Here is a 19,981-nt window from a genome sequence, read left to right on the forward strand (position 1 = left end):
CACACAAAATCCCTTTATGGACACACACGAGCCGTACGAGCCACTGGACAGCATGCACACAGACACACACATGAACCGTAGGAGCCTCTAGACAGCACACACACACAGAGACACATGAACCGTAGGAGTCTAGACAGCACGCACACAGAGACACATGAACCGTAGGAGTCTCTAGACAGCACGCACACAGAGACACATGAACCGTAGGAGTCTCTAGACAGCACGCACACAGAGACATGAACCGTAGGAGCCTCTAGACAGCACGCACACAGAGACACATGAACCGTAGGAGTCTCTAGACAGTACGCACACAGAGACACACAGGAATCATCAGAGGTTCACATATATAAGTCCACACAAAGAGAGACAAGTCTATACACAGGCATACAGATGTCCACACAGAAATAGACAAGTCTATAGACACAGGCATACAGACGTCCACACAGAAATAGACAAGTCTATACACACAGGCATACAGACGTCCACACAAAGAGACACAGGTCTATACACAGGCATACAGACGTCCACACAAAGAGAGACAAGTCTACACACAGGCATACAGACGTCCACACAAAGAGAGACAAGTCTACACACAGGCATACAGATGTCCACACAGAAATAGACAAGTCTATACACACAGGCATACAGACGTCCACACAAAAAGACACAGGTCTATACACACAGGCATACAGACGTCCACACAAAGAGACAGGTCTATACACAGGCATACAGACGTCCACACAAAGAGAGACAAGTCTACACACAGGCATATGGATGTCCACACAGAAATAGACAAGTCTATACACACAGGTATACAGACGTCCACACAAAGAGACACAGGTCTACACACACAGGCATACAGACGTCCACACAAAGAGACACAGGTCTACACACACAGGCATACAGACGTCCACACAAAGAGAGACAAGTCTATAGACACAGGCATACAGACGTCCACACAAAGAGAGATAAGTCTATAGACACAGGCATACAGACGTCCACACAGAGAGAGACAAGTCTATAGACACAGGCATACAGACGTCCACACAAAGAGAGACAAGTCTATAGACACAGGCATACAGACGTCCACACAAAGAGAGATAAGTCTATAGACACAGGCATACAGACGTCCACACAGAGAGAGACAAGTCTATAGACACAGGCATACAGACGTCCACACAAAGAGAGACAAGTCTATACACAGGCATACAGACTGTCCACACAAAGAGACAAGTCTATAAACAGGAATAAAGACGTCCACACAAAGAGAGACAAGTCTACACACAGGCATACAGATGTCCACACAGAAATAGACAAGTCTATACACACAGGCATACAGACACTGACGTCCACGCAAAGAGACACAGGTCTATACACACAGGCATACAGACGTCCACACAAAGAGACACAGGTATACAGACGTCCTCACAAAGAGAGATAAGTCTATAGACACAGGCATACAGACGTCCACACAGAGAGAGAGAGGTCTACACACAGGCATACAGACGTCCACACAAAGAGACACAGGTATACATACACGGTCATACAGACACAAACGTCCACACAAAGAGACACAGGTCTACACAGCGGTCCACTCTGCAGTTCAGCTGCAGCTCTTAAAAACAGATTTGAAGTTGTGGAAATGCTAAAAAGATGTTTTTAAAATACAGAAAAAACAAATGTACAAGTCTTTACTGGTTCACTTTGTTAAACTGATGGTGAAACCAGGCACAAACACACAAAATGTGGAAAAAAGTTGCCTCATTAATAGTTACTTTATTTTTTTATTAATTATTAATTACTTAGCCAAGCCCCTAAAGACCACTTGTTGGTCCACATGATGGCATTTCATTTGTCTTTGTAAGAACGAGGTGCCACCAACATACGTACACCAGTAATGCAGATTTAGTCAACAATGACACCCCCTAGTGGCCACAGTCTTTAGCCCCACCCACTCAATGATTTTTCTGTTGCTATAGAACATGTTATCCCATCACAGACAAACGTATATTAGGTTGGGGAAACGAGGCCAATTTGCACACAAACACCTTGAAAAACAACAGATAAAAAGTGATACGGATCGAAGTTTAATAGTTTAATGTCACGTAAATGCTGTTAGCACCCCCCCCCCCCCCGCGCACACACACACACACACACACTTTAAACACTGAAACAGAATGATTTACTTTTTACTGACTTACTGATTTACTTTACTTAGACCTTTAATTGTAACTGAATTTGGTTGAAAAATTAAAAAAGGGCATAAAATGAAAACAAGTTGTCTTCTTCCCAAACAGAAAGAAATACAGATTAAATCTGGTCATGTTTCACATGATCATTTTGCAGGATACCTGCTGGACAGATTAGAAAACGCTCACATGGGTTTGCTGTCAGTTATCAGAACTAAAACATTTTTACTTGGTTTGTCAAAACCAGTCAGTGGGGAGACAAATGTTTTATCATCATTTTATTAAAAGTATGTTAATAGTTCTATACGGGAAATTCTAAGTTCTTACATTTCCTAAATATTTCCCTGACCAAACTGACAATATTTGCAATGGACTTCCTCCCCAAAATAAATGTTTTACTAGTTATAAAACTAGCTGTAATTTTGGGACACACCATAGACATAAATGTACTATCAGCACAAAGTAACTCTAAGAAAAACAGATTTACTCCACAGTGTCCAGCAAACATGAAACACGTCCTGAAGGAGTCAGATGTGTGGACGCAGACTGTTTTAAAGACAATGGATGTTCCTGTGCTGCTCACTGGGACCCATTAAGAACACAAAGTCCTGCGTCTTCATTTAAGGAACTCGGAATGTCACCAGAGTTTAACTTAAACCACCAATGGGTTTGTTTGGTGGAATGTCCACATGGACTATTTGAGATTCCAGACATGGATCCAAGCAAATCCAGTCATCGCAGTCTCATCAAAGTTGAGTAAAATTCACTCTGTGGACTTCACAGGACTCTTCATTGCAACAAACACCAGGAGAGGCTGAAGTCAAAGCAATAAACGTGTAATTGGAAAAGTCAGCGCTGTCGTCATCATTTGGGTCCGTTCTCCTTTCAGGCAGGATTCATAATCCGTCCCGACGGCGCCAACGGCTCCGCTCCTGCAACTATAATTAATCACTGGCTGCTGGAGGTTACAGGAGCAGCGTCAGCTGAGCAGAAACAGGTAGAGGTCACAAGGTCAAATCATCACGATGAGGAAAACACGCCTGAACGGCTCAACCGTCAGCGCCGCGGACAGCTTCCAAAACCAGGACAGACAGCGAGTTCAGAGCTGGGAAGGAGGGAAAGGAGGGGCTGAATGCAACAGCATCACATTTGGCAGGATGTAAACGATGCTTCATATTGATTGAGCTTCATATTGATCGGTTTGTGACTGACGGACTGACTACGTCTAATATACCAGAAGCAAAAAAAAAAAAAAAAGATTTCAACACGTTAAGCCAAGTCACAACATCCCAAGATCTGCACAACTTCTCGCCACACTGCAGCAGACCCACAAAAATTACACCCAATGTGGTGTGCGCCCTCTTGTGACAATGAAGCATACTGCAGTTTTTTTTTAAATTCCTTTTCCAGACCAGCACCAACATTTCACAAAGTTTAATGAAAATAGTTCATTTGTTTTTCAGCAGTCCTGCTAACAAACAAGCGAAAACTGAATTTCAGAGGGGCATCCTGAGGGGGGCGATAGAGGACACAGTGCAACAGCTCGACTCAGTGCCACACACGCAGCTGGCCTAATCAATAACTGATAACTGGACCGGCACGGACAGAAACAAGTGTGTCTAAAGGGAGACACAAAGAGGGAGGAAGGATCAGTGGTGTGAAATAAGACAAACGAGTGTGCACTCGTTCTTGTGTGAGGTCTGCCTTTAACCTGCTGTGTGTGCGTGTTCAGCCATTGTTGGCGTGTTCAAAGGGTCATCCTGCTGGATCATCAAAGAGTCCCTACACACTGAGCCAACACTCAGCTGACGCTGGGCGTGCATCAATCACCCACTGTGGAATCAATGCACCACTGACTTGGTAATTAATCATTAAGGAACCGTTGTGCAGCTTCTGAATGTCAAACTTCAATAATAATAATACTAATAATATTATTAATAATAATAATATTAACATCTTTATTCATGAAATATTTCACATAAATACAACATAAAAAAAATAGAACAGAAAATACTAAAAACAAATGGGTAAAAATAAAATGAAAAATAATAATAACTGTCATTACTGCTTCCATTTTTTTAACCTCATCTGTCTGTCAGCAGGATTATTTGAAGCTCACAAACAGTTGCAAAGCAAAATGTGTCGACACAGTCTAACAGAATGGTTAGCACTAGCAGCTTTTAGCATGGATGTTAGTTTATAGCCAACAGTTGTTAGTCATCACATTTAAATATCCAACATTCTAACAAATTGTAACAGAGTAGCAACCAGATGATAATCAGCAGCTTCCATAACTAATGATTCACCCAAAAAAGTTCAACAAGCTTGTTTTTGAACTAGACAAGCTAGCTGACTTGGTGGGTCACTGTAGCGCGAAAAGTATTCACAGCGCTTCACTTTTTCCTCATTTTATGTTTGAGCCGCATTCCAAAATGGATTAATTTTATCTCAAAATTCTACACACAATACCCCATAAAGACAATGTGATTTTTTTCTTTTTTAGATTTTTGCTAATTTATTAAAAATCATAAAGCTAAGAAATCACAGGTCCATAAGTATTCACAGCATTTACCTTGAAGCTCAAAATTGAGCTCAGGTTCATCCTGTTTCTACTGATCATCCTTGAGATGTTTCTACAGTGTAACTGGAGTCCACCTGGGGTAAATTCAGTTGATAGGACATGATTTGGAAAAGCACACAACTGTCTACGATTGTGACCGCAGGACCTTTGTAGCCGGGACGGTGGTGAGATTGAACCCAGACGGCTTGCACTAAAGACCATTCCTCTACCAGGTCAGCCAAAGGGGAATTCCCCGTTAGCCAAGCTAGCAGGAACGTCTTTTCAATCATGACCCGGGACCTTTATCCTGCTACATATCTCCCCACCATTTTTGACTTCGTCCCGAAGTCACAGGTGCATTAAGCATGTTCTGTGACTACCCACATCCTGTTCGTGATGCCAGATTGTGACCGCAGGACCTTTGTGGCCGGGACGGTGGTGGGATTGAACCTGGATGGCTCGCACTAAAGACCATTCCTCTACCAGGTCAACCAAAGGGGAATTCCCGTTAGCCAAGCTAGCGGGGACGTCTTTTCAATCAGGACCCGGGACCTTCATCCCGCTACACATATAAGGTCCCACAGTTGACAGTGCATGTCAGAGCACAAACCAAGCATGGCGTCAAAGTAATTGTCTGTAGACCTCTAGACAAAGCACAAATCTGGGGTGGGGAAGTGTATAGAAACATTTCTGCTGCTTTGAAGGTCCCAATGAGCACAGTGGTCTCCATCATCTGTAAACATAAGAAGTTCATATCCACCAGGACTCTTCCTAGAGCTGGCCGCCCATCTAAGCTGAGCCACTGGGGGACAACGGCCTTAGTCAGTGAGGTGACCAAGAACCTGATGGTCTCTCTGTCAGAGCTCCAGCATTCTGAGAAAGGACAACCTTCCAGAAGGACAACCATCTCTGCAGCAATCCACCAATCAGGCCTGTATGGTAGAGGGGCCAGACGGAAGCCACTCCTTAGTAAAAGGCACATGGCAGCCCACCTGGAGTTTGACAAAAGGCACATGAAGGACTCTCAGACCATGAGAAACAAAATTCTCTGGTCTGATGAGACAAAGATTGAACTCTTTGGTGTGAATGCCAGGCATCATGCTTGGAGGAAACCAGACACCATCCCTACAGTGAAGCATAGTGGTGGCAGCATCATGTTGTGGGGATGTTTTTCAGCAGCATTAACTGGGAGACTAGTCAGGACTGAGGAAAATATGTATGCAGCAATGTGCAGAGACATCTTGGATGAAAACCTGCTCCAGAGCACTCCTGACCTCAGACTGGGGCAAAGGTTCATCTTTCAGCAAGACAATGACCCTAAGCACACAGCCAAGATATCAAAGGAGTGGCTTCAGTACAACTCTGTGAATGTCCTTGAGTGGCCCAGCCAGAGACCAGACCTGAATTTGAATGAACATCTCTGGAGAGATCTGAACATGGCTGTGCACCTCTCAAGTCCCCATCCAGCCTGGGACTTGAGAGGTGCTGCAAAGAGGAATGGACAAAACTGCCCAAAGATAGGTGCACCAAGCTTGTGGCATCATATTCAAGAAGACTTGAGGCTGTAATTGCTGCCAAAAGTGTATCAACAAAGTATTGAGCAAAGAGTGTGAGTGTTTGTTTTTTAAGAAATTTGCAAATATTTCAAAATAACTTTTTTCATGTTGTCATTATGAGGTGTTATGAGTAGAATTTTGAGGAGAAAAATGAATTTACTCCATTTTAGAATAAGGCTGTAACATAAAATGTTATGAAAACAGAACAAACCTCTCTACTTATTGTGTAACTTTTCATTTTTTCACAAAACTTGAAAAGGTGTGGTTGAAGTATTGCTTGGATAAACTTTTGTTGTTTTTAATTATTACTTCTGCTAATGTGCCATTTTGGTTGAAATTTTGTTAAGTCTGTTGCATTGTGTTGCCTCCAACAATGCCATTGGGATTATTTGCCCTTTAGCATGGGGTTCCGCAGGAGTCAGTTCTTATACCATTCCTCTTTTCTCTGTATTTAGCACCATTAAGATTTGTTGCAGTGGCATTGACCTTCATCACTATGCTGATGACTTGCTGTTATGTAGGTCAGTGCTCACAGCAAATGGGTCCAATATTACCAAGTTAAAGGTTTGTCTGGTTTGAGTGCAGAGTTCCTACTGCTAAACTCGGACAAGACTGGGATGATGGTCGTCAGGCTTGCTAAGCTAAGAACTCTATTTGATAAATCCACTCTGATTATCTATGTGACTCTTGGTGACAAAAATCAAGAAAATGGGTTCAGTCAGACGAGGTGTTCTTTAGTTATTGTGCGGAAAAAAAAAATCAAGATGGCGCCTGTGGGGGCCACATTGCGTAACAGATGACCCCATTTTCAAAAAGAACCTTCCCCATTTGCCACCAGGAAATGGTTTCAATCACAAGAGGCATTCTTTAGTTATTGTGTGGAAACAAACTGTCCAGCCAGACACTGGATGTAATAGACGATAGAAATAGACGGGATCTGTGGACCTCAAAATCCCCCCCAGCCAGCTTCCAGTTCTGGACACCAGCATGGACTCCCACAATTTCTTGTATATTTGTATTGTGAAATGTGTCGGTAGCATGGTCCAAGCAGTGGGTCACCCCTTTTGAGTCTGGTCTGCATGAGGTTTCTTCCTCAATATCATGAGAGGGAGTTTTTTTTCTTACCACTGTTGCCTGTGTGCTCGTCCTAGGGGGTAAGGTTAGACTTTACTTGTGTGAAGCGCCTTGAAGCAGTGTTGTTGTGATTTGGTGCTATATAAATATAAATGAAATGAAAAATGGCATCTCTTTTTGGCTGCCTGTAATCACAGATGGTGGTTAACTTGTATCTTAATGTTTTAATATATTCTCTTTTAATGTTGCTTTTAATTTTATAATGTTTTCAACTATTTTAATGTTGCGTTATTGTTCTTTCATTGCATTGATATTGTGAAACACTTTGTGAGAATGGCTAAATAAAACAAATATTTTCATTAAAAGAGTTTGCCCCAGTAACATTTATTGATTGCAATTTTAAAGTTTTCTATCCTGTGGTACCAATCCCAGATTTCCTGGTTTCTATTCCAGGTCATTTCCAAGTGATGTGAAAATCAGAACATTAGTTACTAAATGAATAATTCCAACAGTTGAACCTCCTCTGTGAGACTGTCATATTTTTAACACGACACAGAGGGAGGTTTTGTTTTGCCATCATTTATATTTTGAGGTTCGAAGCACCACAATCCCTGATCCATGTAAAAGTTACTCGAACAAGGAAGAATACTGGTTTTCTAAAAGCTGGAAGCTGATTGATTTTATCCACAAACTTAAAAAGTCCAAAAGAGAACAGAAGGTTCTGCATGGTCAGCAGGTTCTGGGGTGTGGATGTCATCTGTACGCAGGTTTGATCTGCAGCCTGTGTCCATCCGCTGGCAGCAATGAGCCGTTTCATTGGGTTTAATAAAGTGGAGCGTGCCAGAAACCTCCCCACGTGCTCCAGACTGGAAAAGAGAAAGGAGAGACCCTGACAGCCGGGGTCCTCCTGGCAATCAGGAGTCCATTATGCTGATGTACTTCACACAGCCATCTTTGTGGCGGTTTGGTGCCACGCTGTGGCGTGTGTAAAGACTCGGCTTGGCAGAGAGCTGGCACACGGCGGTGGCTTCAGTCCGACACGCTGCTAAATCCTATTAAAGCAGATCCAGAGGATGCATGGACGCCAGAGTGTCAGTCATCATTGAGCTTCAACCACAGGAGGCTGCACTGCTCAAATCCCCTAAAAAACGACACTGACGACAAATGTCATTATTTAACTAAAGAACACATTCAAATAGATAAGGGTGATTCTTAGACTACGGGCACTTATGTCCTTTGATCATATTGTATGAAAAACAGAAAAAAGGGGAAATTTCACACTTTTATAGTTATCTTTACAATGAAAGTGTGTTAAGAAATTTGTTCTAGTAATCTATGATGCCTTTTTCACCTTTATTCAGCATCATTATATGCAAATATTACCGTTTTGTGCTTGTCCCACACCCTTCAATGATAAAAATGAATGGTAAAGAAACGTTTTTTCTAATGTTTTAAAATATCTCTGAATAAAATATCAGTCAAACAATCAAAACATAATTGGGGTATTCAATGTCATACAACTGTTGTGATTTTTTTTTAAACAAAATGTAGTTGTCCCACACTATTGCCATAATTTCCACCACAACACTGTAATGTCCCTTTAAACAGTTTGTATGAAAGATTGTTTGGGTAGTTTCTATGGAGATAAACAGTGACATCAGAGCACATGTATATAGCACCAAATCACAACAAACAGTTGCCCCAAGGTGCTTTATATTGTAAGGCAATGGTGTGGTGGAAATTACATTTACAAGGCCAATAGTGCCAGTAGTTAAATAATCACCCATAAAGGTAAAAGATTTGTTAGAGTAATTGTGCAATAAAATTCATCTTTGTTGAACTCTGGTACAAATCTGCATCAACGGCAGCTTCAAACTGCCACGACTGAACCTTTGAAATGAGAGACGTAATTGTCTACAATGGAGGTGGTGCTCATATTCTACCCTCCTGAATTATAAATGCAACCAAAACCAGATCAGTATAGTTTGCTGTTGTACCACCATAACACAAAACATTATTAATGCTTTCCTGTCACACAAGAAAGCCTCTATTTGTCAAACTGCACCCCCTATAGGAAAGCAATGTCACAGCATTTGTGACACTCATGGCTTGTGGATATCAATCCATCCATCCACTTCCTTTCCTCCCCTTCAGAGAATTCATCCTTTGGTGTGCATCATTTTGAAAACACGATGACAATATGCAATCCTTTAATATCAAAGTTGTGGAATTGTCACTTATTTAGCAGGATATCTCAAAGGATGAACAGATTTCAATGGAATTTGGTGGAAATGTCAACTAAAGAAGAGCTAATTAAAATTCTGGTGCAGAGCTCACCTTGGAACTTTGATCCTGCCTTTCATCCTAACCTCATCTGTGATGCTGGATCCTGATTCAGGTAGTTGTGACTACTAGTGCAGCAGATAAACAACTGTGCAAATGGTGATACAAGCACCAAAGTTAGCACAAATACTCCTTAGACATTACTCTTTTGAAAAACCAACTGGCCACTTGAATTTTCAATAGGGGCCAGGTAGGGGTCAATTGAAGAATTACACAGGGGTCAAAATTAAAAATGCTCAAATCATTTTGAAAACTACACCACATTATTTGTCTGATCGTAAAAATTCCAAAAAAAAAACTATAGTTTTGACTATCTATGACTGAATGATCAGGAGTTATGGGGTAAAAACAGCAAAAATGGTGACAAAGGTCAGTGTCAGTTTGTACAGGGGTCAAAAGTTAAAGTTGCTTCAATTTTGGTAAAAAGTGATGCAAATTACTTGTTGAACTAATAGGATTAATAATGGAATAGTTTTGATTATGATGAATGTTTGGTCTCCAAAGTAAAGGTCAAACAAGGTCAACGTCCATTGGATTCTATGACATGTGACATGTTACCCCGTAACATGATAACTAAGCATGACACATGGTCCAAACTATTCCTTTTTAAAACCCTGTTAACTCAACTAATAATTTGCATCATTTTTGTTCTCAAAATTTAACCAACTTTAACTTTTGACCCCTGTACAAACTGAAACTGACCTTTGTCACCATTTTTGTTGTTTTTACCTCATAACTCCTGATCATTCAGTCATAGACAGTCCAAACTATACCTTTTTGGAATCTTTATGATCAGACAAATAATGTGGTGTAGTTTTCAAAATGATTTGAGCATTTTTAATTTTGACCCCTGTGTAATTCTTCAATTGATCCCTACCTGGCTGCCTACTGAAAATTCAAGTGGCCAGTCGGTTTGTTCAAAGGAGTAATGTCTAAGGAGTATTTGTGCCAACTTTGGTGCTTGTATCACCATTTGCACAGTTTTGCTCTAAATATTCTCTTAGCTGCTGCACTATACAGAATGAAAGCAATGAACAACCAGGATCTCAGTTCACTGATAAGCTGCAAAGGTCAGGATCTGACCCTAGCGTTCAATTCCTTTGATCCTGATTCCAAGATCTAAACAAGATACACAGAGATGGCAATGAAAACATTAAACCCCTCAGCAAGATTCAAAGATCCAATATGAGTGATCAGGAACAACGTTCATTACAACAAATCAGGTGTATACAACAGGGTACTGCTGTGTCACACCTCAGCGGTCCAAAGAACTGGATCAAATACATGATTTATGCTTTCCAGTCTCAATCCGCAAGAAGAAACAAAATTGTCACAAAAACTTTATTTCCTCTGCCAACCAAATTATGTTTTTGCCTGTTTGTGAACAGCCTGTAGGCCATACTTTTTCATGTATTATTATGACATTTTTACTGAAGATTCATATCCTGATAGGCAAGAACTGATTCAAATTCCAAGGTCAAAGGTCAAAGTCAGGAAAAATCCCCATCTTTAACATTGAACAAATTTTCAAAAATTCACATCTGTCAAAAAAAGATCTAATTTCTTTCATATTTGAGAGCGTTATGTAGGATGGCATCCTTTATCACCTGACAAAGTTTGATTGGGATCTGAACCAGATTGTGGATTTTGTGGCTGTTTAAATTTAACATTGAAACCCCATTTAATGTATTTTACATTAATTCTTAATCAAACGTGCCCCAATCACTGTCATATTTGAAAGTGAGGTGCAGACTGGCACTCACTATCACCTGACAAAGTTTGATCCGGATCTGATCCAGATTGTGGATTTTATGGACATTTGAAATTAATATTGAAAAGCCCATTTGGTGTATATTTTGCATTATATCTCAATCAAAAGTGCCTCAGTCACTCATTTTTCTGTTACTGATTTACCTACACCACCAAAATTAGATGGGGGTTCCAATTTTATGACTGTTTGTCTTCCAGTTATCAGTTGGAAACCAAGTGCCAAGAAGCAATGACAAATTGTGCAAAGCAGAAATAACCAGGGTTCTGTCAAAATTATCTGAAAAAGAATTCAGAAGCCGAAAAAGTTGAAGAAAAAAAAAAAAAGAATAGCCTGACAACACCACAAAAAAACTTTGACTCAAGTGCATGAACTAAATACATACTCCTGACATTTGATCACATCTAATTTAGCTTTTGAAAAGTCCCTTCTAACAGGACTTTGACCTTGAAAACCTTTTCCAATGTAAAATTTGTGTTGGCGGAGGTTTGCGCTCTATGAGCACGGTGCTCTAACTGCAGATGTAACTGCCAAATTTTTGTGGAACGTCCTACATTTAACAAATTTTATCATTTTTTTACAAATTTCTCACGTAATCACTAGAATTTTTTTCAGAAAGCAGTAGTTTTTTATATTATTATTAATTGGTGATTTAATTGCTGAAATTCTAAGTATGTCAAGTCAAAGTTTGTAGCTGAAATAGTTTGGAGTTATTGCTGCTGGAAGAATGAAGGAACATTAGTTATTTGTGTGGGCGTTTTTTTTGTTGTTTTTTTAAGAGCTCTGAATGCATTAATTTTGCTTCCTGCATTCATGGAAATGGTTTAAACTTGTTTGGACGGAGGTTTTGTCGTTGTAGGTGGCTGGTGACCTGATTTCTGATCATTGATCCTCCTTCACGCGCGCACTGAGACGCGTCTAATCCCGTTTTGATGAACTCTGTTAATGGACCTCCTGCAGGACTTTGGCTCTGTTCATTAGGCAGCACACGACCTTCTCCACGCCCCTGCAGCACGCACGGCGCGTCCCCGCCGCTGGCCTGTCCATAAATTCGCGTGTCAAACTTGGAGGTTTGGGCAAACTTTTTTTGTGACACGGAGCAGAAGCGCGATGCCGCCGCGTAAAAGCCTCTTTGGTCCGTTTGTGTCGGCGGAGCCGGTGGCAGCAGACATCCAGGATGCGCCGGAGCGCGCGGTGAGCGGCTGTGACCACCGGGGCCCTCCGTGCGCCATCGTGGAGCTGCGGCTGGGTCCGTCCTGCGGCGCGCTGCGTTACTTCCAGCCGGATCCGTGCGCCGTGGAGCGGGCGCAGAAGCGGCGGCGCCTCGCGGCGAACGCGCGGGAGCGGCGCAGGATGCTGGGACTCAACGTGGCCTTTGACCGGCTGCGGAGCGTCATCCCGACCCTGGAGAGCGACAGGAAGCTTTCCAAGTCAGAGACGCTCCAGATGGCGCAGATTTACATCTCCACCCTCAGCGAGCTGCTGCAGCAGGACGCACACGGAGCCGCGGAACCGGCGTCACAGGGGCCAGAGCTGCTGGCCGAGGGGCCCCGGCGGGGACCTTTACAGAGCCCCGGGAGCCCGGAGGAGGAGATGAACCCGGTGACTATTTGAGCAGTCCTTTTCAGCAGGACTTTTCAGGTTTTACTGCTGTGCCAACCTACTTTTGTACTCTCATCTGAAACATATAGTCAAAAACTGAAAAGTTTAGGTCTGTATGTATATTTGTACTTCTTACAAACTGTCCTGAAGGTCAGTTTGAGTATTTATTAAAAATTAAGCCACGTGTCTGGTGGCTTGGACTATTTTCAGCTTGTCACAGGTGAAGGTTCTGGTTCATGGACCAATTAACAAGTAAAAATTCACAATTCAGGACCAGATTTGTTTGAGGCTGCAGTTCAGGAAGGATTTTCAATAGTGCAGCAGATAAACAATCCTTCACTTGGTGATACAAGCATCAGATTTGGCATGAATGTTCTTCATAAATCGATGTTTGAGGAGAAAAAAAGTGCTGGCCACTTGAAAATCCAATATGGTGGTCAGGTAGGGGTCAATGAAGAATTACACAGGGGTCAAAATAAATAAATAAAATCTGAATTGGCCCCCCAAAAGGTCTTTGGCATTATCTGGTTTTGTGATGTCATAAAGTGAAAAAAGCTCAATAAGAAGAAATATTATACATTTATTTAAAAAGTAGAGAAAAACTTGTTTATTTAAGCCCTAAGGCTTTATTATAAGGAAAATTATGGCCCCAGAATCCAGTTAGGAAGATGTAGTTTACTGCCAGGGACCAACGCTAACAAGATGCTTTTGTTTCTGTTTCAATTTTCTGAAACATCTTGGTGAGTGGACAAAAGACAGACCAACAGAGAGAAGGAAAAAAAAAAAAAAAATCTGGCACATGCAAAGACAAAGCACTCAGAACAGAGCGAGGTCTGAAAACAGATCCATGGTTAGACTCGTACTTTTTTAACAATGATGTTTGTAGTTGAGAGCATTTTGGTGTTGTCACTTTTTAAATGAGGGCAAAAAAAAAAAAAAAAAAAAGACATTTCAATGTCAAATACTTATTAATTTCAAGGCAAGAATCTTCTGCTTGACACCGTTTGGAAAATAAAATTTCAGCACACACCTCCATTGTGTTGCCCAGCTGGGTGCCATTACTTTGAAGGTCTTTCACACCGAGCAGAAAGTTTTTAATCATTTGTCACATGCAGATATCAGAAAATCTGCTCAAGTCCAGCACTCAGAAATCTGCATTAAGAGAGAGAAATGGTGATTGGTACATTCCGACACATCTACAGGACACAGACGCAAAGAAACAGGTATACTGAAAGTAGCAATTTTTATTCTTTTAAAATTATGTACAAGTAAGCAAATACATCAGTCTGCAAATTGGTACAAAGGTCAAGTTTCCTGCAGTTTGTTAAGAGGCTCTGTCCAAAAAACAACACGACTGAGACAAAAGGCTTTAGAAAATCAAAAATAGAGTCAGAAAAGTAGAGTCTACCAGCCTAAATTCAAATACATTACCCCGCCCTGCCCCATTACCCATCAGCCTCTGCTCCTCAAAGAGGAAAATCAAATCTATGTACAGAAACTATGTACAAAATTCTTTTCATTCATTCATCCACACTTTTGTCGATAAAGCTCTTGTAAACGTTTTAAGAAAAGGAGTGTGTGGTTTAAACTGATTTTTTTTAATCATCACAAAAAGTGGACCAAAAAAAAAAAGATGAGAGAAATCTTCATGACACTTGCTTCAAATGCCAAATCACCAAACCCCAAAAAACAAACAAACAAAAAAAACCTTTAAATAACTCCATTTAACTCCAACAAAAGCTGATTAATTCATCAACAGAATAACAGACTGTTCTGTTTTAACGATGCGACTGATTGATGGATCATGCCATCATTCGATCAATCATTTATCAAGCACAAGATAACGACCGATCTCTGATCAATCTCAGTTGTTTTATTTCACGGAAATTTGAGTTTTGGGTTGTTAGGTAAGTATAAGTTAAAGACACCAGCGATGCTCTGACCAAACAAGGTCAGATCAAAAACAAGGTACAGCGCCAATCTTCTCTGCCCTGCCCTCAAATTACAACCTGACCAACATCAGTTAGGAGTTCAGAATCACCAAACATTTATTCGGCTTATTTAAAAGAAAGAAAGAAAGAGAGAAAAAAAAAACTTCGTAGAAGTTAAAAGGACTCAATTGAAACTAGCGCATTGTTCATGCTTCACGTGTCGACCATGTGGTCACATTAACGAGAGAATTCGGAAATGACAGTCGCTGGAGTGGAACAGGATCAAGGTAGCTCAGTGGGTACAGTGGATTTTCTACCTTGCATGAGTCAAGAGATCAGAGGTTTCAAAGTGTCCTTGAGCAAGACAAACTGAACCTCACTTTGTTCCTGGACTTCAGGTTGGTTGAGATGAAAAGGCTTGATTATACCATGACTGAAACCTCAAAATATCTTTGGTGGTTCTGAAAAGTTTGAGGATAATTTCCTAACAAGAATCAGATCAGGTCTGGGAGCATGTAGTGGTGCAGAAGCGTCCACCACACTCCAAAGAGTCCTGGTACTAAAGACATCCAGTCATCACCTCAGGTCAGTGGTGACAGTCCAAGTCTATCAACCACAAAGTTAGACAGGAAGCACCAGGGACCTTCGTTCGCTTGCAAAGATATCAGCATCACCAAACACCTCTGACCAGTGACTCCATGACACTGTAAGGTCTTACTAGGTGTGTCTGGATATCAAAGGCTGAGGACCCAGAGACATGAACATGACAGCTGGTTTGCCTGAAATTGTTCAGATGCAAATGACAAGTCCCAAGTTCCAAACTAACAGGGCTTGTGATCCGAACAGGCAGGTGTGCTTTGACAGTAGGAGGCTGGGCGCATGTCTTCTTCCAGTGTGGAACATTATTCCGTATACAGTCAACAACGGGGGGGGACACGTCAAGGTGAGAAGAAAATGCCAAGCTTGTGCTTCTTTGTCGTCATGTAACGTGACCCTTTAAGCAGGAGATGAGTTCAGGACATCAGAAGAAGCAAACATCTATTCTGACCAGGTACCACAATTATCCCAAGAACCCACTGAGATGAAGCATGCTGATGCCTTTAGTGCACTGTTGGGTCAAGACACCGATAATGAACAGAAAGGCTTGTCCTTGAAACCTTCTGTGATCCGTGTCTGTCTGGGTGTCATCTCCTGGGTTCTTCCCCAGTAAGACGGGTGGATGAAAAGGCAAAAAGAAACAAAATTTAACATAAAAACAGCACAGAAGCAGCAGCTAAATTGATGTAATGTCTCATCCAGATGTTCCCACCAGAAGAGTTTGGAAACTGGAAACATTTCCAAGATCTATAATGTCGTTTGAGGGCTCTGTCAGAGACAACTTTCTGGAGTGATGTTCACGCTCCTCTAAGAGGTGCTGAAGGAAGATCGAAGGAAGGAAAAGATGAGGCGGGCTGGGGAAGTAAAAATTAAAATTTCACCACTTCAAAGAAAACTGATTCCATCTGAAACGTTACAGGATCAGAGGAGCACTTTAATTAGGAGCTGTGAAATTTTGATTTAACAGAAATGATCCCAGTGTTTTGAAGCATCGCTGGCTCGAACAACAGGAGCGAGAAGGACAAAGTACAGAGCCGGATGGTCTAAGTGCCTCCTGTGGTGCTCAGAGAAGCACCTGGGCCACACCTCTCTGACCGCTGGCTTCTGTGCCGTAATTGGATGCCAGGTGGCGAGCGGATTGCTTGACCCTGACCATAATTGAAAGAAGCTGGGAAAAGGACAGTTTCTGGTCCAGAGGGCTCGTGTCCTGCTGAGAGACGCAGCTTTGATGTTCAGGATTCAGCAACAAATGCCGAACGATTCTTTGAATTGAAAAAAAGTTTTGTTAGAAGTTTTCAGTGCCCAAAGGTTGCGGATTTTTTTTGTTGGTTGTTTTGTTTTTTGAGGTCTCAGAAAAGGAAACCACAGAGAACAAATAATTTGAAGATATTTGAGGCAGAGGAAGAGAAACTTACTTCTAAACAGAAAAAAAAAAAAAAAAAAACCTGTTGGAAAAGTGGGCCAGAGTGACAAACTGTCCAGTACCTGCAGAAATTGAAAATCTGTCATCTAAAACACCTGTGATTCGATCTCTGGTCTCCCGACAGGCTAGGGAAAAAAAAAAATACAAACAAAAAAAACAACAAAATAAAAGATCCATACTTTGATTTCTGAGACGCTGTCAGACAGAGGACAGGACAAAGAAGAACACAGCGTGAGCGCAATGAGGTGCCGCGGTAGAGTGGAGGTCTGCGCTTTGATTGCTTTGGTCAGCAGTTTTCCTTACACCACTTCAATGCGACACTTTGACGAGCACCTGGACAAAGTGGCAGCTTCGCTCTGAGGTGCCGTCAGTCGATACGAAGGATAGCAGAGAGAGAGAGAAAAGAACTGCAGAAAAGACAGTGTCCAGGAAACTTTTATAAATAGAGAGAATAAAATATAATACTGACAAACTTTATCTTTAAGAAAAAAAACTAAAATAAAACCACAGCTGTTTGAGGGGATGACTGAATAAAACAATTTTTGGGGGGAGTCAAATGAGAGAAAAGTCTAACTGCTCAAATCATAAAATAAAAATAAAAAGAATCCAGCAGTTCATTGTTGGTTTTACTGAAGGACGATGACATCGATGAGCTGAGGAAGATGAAGATGACTGCATGCGACTGTGTTTGTTAGGAAGAACTACAGGCCCGTTTTCCAGCGAGTCTTCAACCGTCAGAATGTGGCGATGATGGTGATGATGAAGACGAAGGAGGAGATGGTCACGGTTCATCTCTAGCAGTGCTCCAGATAGTCTATAATCCGGGATATGGACTTTTGTCCCGTGGTGCCGACATCACACTGGAAGAGAGTGAAGGACGGATGCCATTTTATTTTGAAAATACACTTTATTACTTTCAGAGAAAACACAATTGAAACTGCAGAAAGACAAAAAAACAGGGTTGTGATAAGCAGCGTTAACGTCGTCACAGAAATCGCGCTCGTCTTTACCTTTGAGAGCTTTTATTCAGCGTCTCTGTTGCCAACACAAGCTTAAAAATAAGCTGTGGATAAGAAGTCCTCTCAGATCCTTCCTGCTCCGTGTCGCTCAGGAGCAGTCTGTGGTGCTACGTCACAGTTTGTCCAATTCATTTCCACAGCTACAAAGCTAAATGTTAGCATCAGGCTACAATAAGTGCTCTCTGGATGTTTGAATTTTCTAACAAATCTAACAGTTCTATCTCCAGACTGGAACTTTATCCTGGTAAGCAATATATAAATTTGTAGCATAGTTGATGCTGTACAGCCGCTGATCAGCTCACAAAAGGTCAACACAACTCAGACAATATAGCTGATTAAATTTAATCTTCCAACAGCAAAAGAAACGATAACGGGGGGGGGGGGGGGGGGGGGGGGAGAACTGGGGCCAGCAGCGGCATTCTGTGGTGGACTTTTCACTGGAAGATTGTTAAAAAAAAAAAAAGTTACTCACCGTGAGGTTCATGAAGTTGAGGAATTTTTTCAGCATTTCCGTCATGATGGAGAAATCTCCTTTGGGCAGGTTCTCTCTCACAGTAGTCACATTCAGCTGCCGGAGAGACAAATGGGGAAAAAAAACGCATCAGACCTGAACAGTTTTTATCCCAGTGTGCGCCCAGTGCAGAAACAAATCTTTACTGCTCAAAGTGATCACATAAAAGTCTAGTTATTCCTCGGCTTCCTTTAGCAGTAACGGTACTTGTAATAAGTGTAGCTTATTCGTAGCTTTGGAGGCCAGGCTGGGCAAATTGGAGACTCGGCTCCGCACCGTGGAAAATTCTACAGCTAGCCAGGCCCCTGTAGTCGGTGCGGACCAAGGTAGCTTAGCCGCCGTTAGTTACCCCCTGGCAGATCCCGAGCAGCCGGGAAAGCAGCCCGACTGGGTGACTGTGAGGAGGAAGCGTAGTTCTAAACAGAAGCCCCGTGTACACCGCCAACCCGTTCACATCTCTAACCGTTTTTCCCCACTCGACGACACACCCGCCGAGGATCAAACTCTGGTTATTGGCGACTCTGTTTTGAGAAATGTGAAGTTAGCGACACCAGCAACCATAGTCAATTGTCTTCCGGGGGCCAGAGCAGGCGACACTGAAGGAAATTTGAAACTGCTGGCTAAGGCTAAGCGTAAATTTGGTAAGATTGTAATTCACGTCGGCAGTAATGACACCCGGTTACGCCAATCGGAGGTCACTAAAATTAACATTGAATCGGTGTGTAACTTTCCAAAAACAATGTCGGACTCTGTAGTTTTCTCTGGGCCCCTCCCCAATCAGACCGGGAGTGACATGTTTAGCCGCATGTTCTCCTTGAATTGCTGGCTGTCTGAGTGGTGTCCAAAAAATGAGGTGGGCTTCATAGATAATTGGCAAAGCTTCTGGGGAAAACCTGGTCTTGTTAGGAGAGACGGCATCCATCCCACTTTGGATGGAGCAGCTCTCATTTCTAGAAATCTGGCCAGTTTTCTTAAATCCTCCAAACCGTGACTATCCAGGGTTGGGACCAGGAAGCAGAGTTGTAGTCTTACACACCTCTCTGCAGCTTCTCTCCCCCTGCCATCCCCTCATTACCCCATCCCCGTAGAGACGGTGCCTGCTCCCAGACTACCAATAACCAGCAAAAATCTATTTAAGCATAAAAATTCAAAAAGAAAAAATAATATAGCACCTTCAACTGCACCACAGACTAAAACAGTTAAATGTGGTCTATTAAACATTAGGTCTCTCTCTTCTAAGTCCCTGTTAGTAAATTATATAATAATTGATCAACATATTGATTTATTCTGCCTTACAGAAACCTGGTTACAGCAGGATGAATATGTTAGTTTAAATGAGTCAACACCCCCGAGTCACACTAACTGTCAGAATGCTCATAGCACGGGCCGGGGCGGAGGATTAGCAGCA

The 19,981-nt window shown here is 41.9% G+C and overlaps 1 protein-coding gene and 1 pseudogene across 1 annotated transcript; one reads left to right on the plus strand and one right to left on the minus strand.

Moving 5' to 3' along the window:
• Positions 1-12,600: 12,600 nt before the first annotated feature.
• Positions 12,601-13,104, plus strand: atoh1c (atonal bHLH transcription factor 1c). The gene has a single exon (XM_034193508.1). The coding sequence runs from the start codon at positions 12,601-12,603 to the stop codon at positions 13,102-13,104; it is 504 nt and encodes a 167-aa protein (XP_034049399.1).
• A 1,214-nt stretch (positions 13,105-14,318) lies between these two features.
• The window catches only part of LOC117530528, a 57,385-nt pseudogene continuing 51,722 nt past the window's right edge, over positions 14,319-19,981 (minus strand).

The sequence above is a fragment of the Thalassophryne amazonica genome, chromosome 18 (genome assembly GCF_902500255.1).
Source record: "Thalassophryne amazonica chromosome 18, fThaAma1.1, whole genome shotgun sequence".
Classification (NCBI taxonomy): domain Eukaryota; kingdom Metazoa; phylum Chordata; class Actinopteri; order Batrachoidiformes; family Batrachoididae; genus Thalassophryne; species Thalassophryne amazonica.